The sequence below is a fragment of the Thermomyces dupontii genome (genome assembly GCF_041956625.1).
Source record: "Thermomyces dupontii strain NRRL 2155 unplaced genomic scaffold VTN31scaffold_6, whole genome shotgun sequence".
In the NCBI taxonomy this organism is placed as follows: domain Eukaryota; kingdom Fungi; phylum Ascomycota; class Eurotiomycetes; order Eurotiales; family Trichocomaceae; genus Thermomyces; species Thermomyces dupontii.
The window spans coordinates 168,370-169,991 of record NW_027192312.1 but is presented as its reverse complement, the minus strand read 5'-3'; the positions used below and the strand labels follow the sequence as shown (position 1 = coordinate 169,991).

The following is a 1,622-nucleotide window of genomic DNA, read 5'->3' as shown; positions in this document are numbered from 1 at the left end:
TAGTTAGTTAGCCGGCCGCGAAATCCCTAAAGAATACACCAACCAGTACGGAGTACAGCTCTTCAGAGAACAACCACCAAACCACTGATTTACGAACAATGCTTCCGAAGTCAAGTTGAAATCTGGAGTGATCTTCAACGTATCGCTCCAAATTCCGGAGCGAAAGCACTGAACCCGACGGACGAAATAGCGCTTGCCGAGGAACAGACCGCACAACGGGAGAATGAGGTCGTCGCGGTGTGCGGCAACTGGCCAAGGAGTGGGGGAAGTGGGTTGAAGATATGTACTCGGTTAATTACCCCAAGTTCTCGGTGAACAAACTGAGCAAATCCGGGGTCAGCTGACCAGATCGGGGCGGATACGCTTATGTAATCGATGGAGGCCGGTGAGGTGTGACTTGTGACTCGGTGACTTGTTCGTTGCCTGATGCAGGATGGAATTCAAAAGATGGATTTGCTTTGAACTTTGTGAAGAACAGAAATTGGGATATAGTTAGTACATCTGAGTAGTAATGCAAAGAGTTGGAGCCTTTTTGTAGATTAATCAAAGAGCATCAAACATGGTTAGCTCTCTCTAAACTTTCCAGAGTAACCCCGATCGGTGGAAGACCGATCGAAGCTGCGGAGAGGGCCGGAGACCAACAAACCCCAAGGGAAGCTTGAGAACACGTCTCCAAATCGATCGTGCGGTGACAACGGCGGCTGCGGCATGGGTTAGCTGACCGCGGTTAATTTTTTAATTTTTATTTTTTTTATCCCTTCCTTGCCCATCTCCTTTCACTCCTCAATTTTCTCCCTGCTGCACTTACAATTCTCTAATTTAGTGTTTGTTTCTTTTTCTTAAAGTGTCTTTTTCTTTGTTTTCTCGCGACATGCTGTCTACGCTGAGAGTTGCCGGCCGTACCGCGGTTTCGCGCGAGTCCGCCGTGCGCAATCTGGCGGTCGGTCTGCGAGCGAGTTCGACCTGGGCCAATGTTCCTCAGGGGCCTCCGGTGAGTGCAATCCCTTGGTAGCATACACGAAGGAGGAGGAGGAGGAGGAAACGGAATCCTTTTCGCCGCGTCCAGAATCTCTTTGTCGCTGTTGAAGACCTGAGGCATGTCGAACAAATTTTTGTCTCGGCTTGTTATCCGCGCTAACTGATGCGATTGATGAAAGCGTTGAGATTTTGGATTGCTTGTATTTTGGCTGATGTGTGCAGTGTTTACTTTCCTGACATGGTCTCTGGAGACATTGGCGTTGATCGTCCTGGATCATGGGATCCCGAGTCGTTCGTTGGTTGTTGTTGTTTGTTTGTTTGTTTATTGTTGAGTTTGTCGATTTACCAGCGTTCCTTTGACAGCTTCCCAGTCTCTTGTCCATTTGGTCTTTCCTGCAGTGATGAGGATGACGACGTTCATGACCAGGCACGCGCATTGACTAGAATGCTACGACCGCACACATATTATGGCATAACTGCATATTTCTTCTTCCGCCTGTGTGTGTTGTTCGTTTGCGATGTATTTTTTTGTGTATTGTGCATGTGGTGCTGTTGTTGGATCTTAAAAGTGACGCAATTGGGATCTATGCCGTCTTGGCCTTGGATCATCAGATATACTACCCGTACGATAGGTATTGAGTGAA

General features: G+C 47.9%; 1 protein-coding gene across 1 annotated transcript; it reads right to left on the bottom strand.

Moving 5' to 3' along the window:
* Positions 1-573: 573 nt before the first annotated feature.
* Positions 574-1,099, bottom strand: VTN31DRAFT_5909 (uncharacterized protein; the record flags this gene model as incomplete). The annotated part of the gene is made up of 2 exons (XM_069406460.1): positions 574-701; positions 904-1,099. 2 exons carry the CDS (start codon positions 1,097-1,099, stop codon positions 574-576), a joined length of 324 nt encoding a protein of 107 aa, XP_069258991.1.
* Between the last annotated feature and the right edge of the window lie 523 nt (positions 1,100-1,622).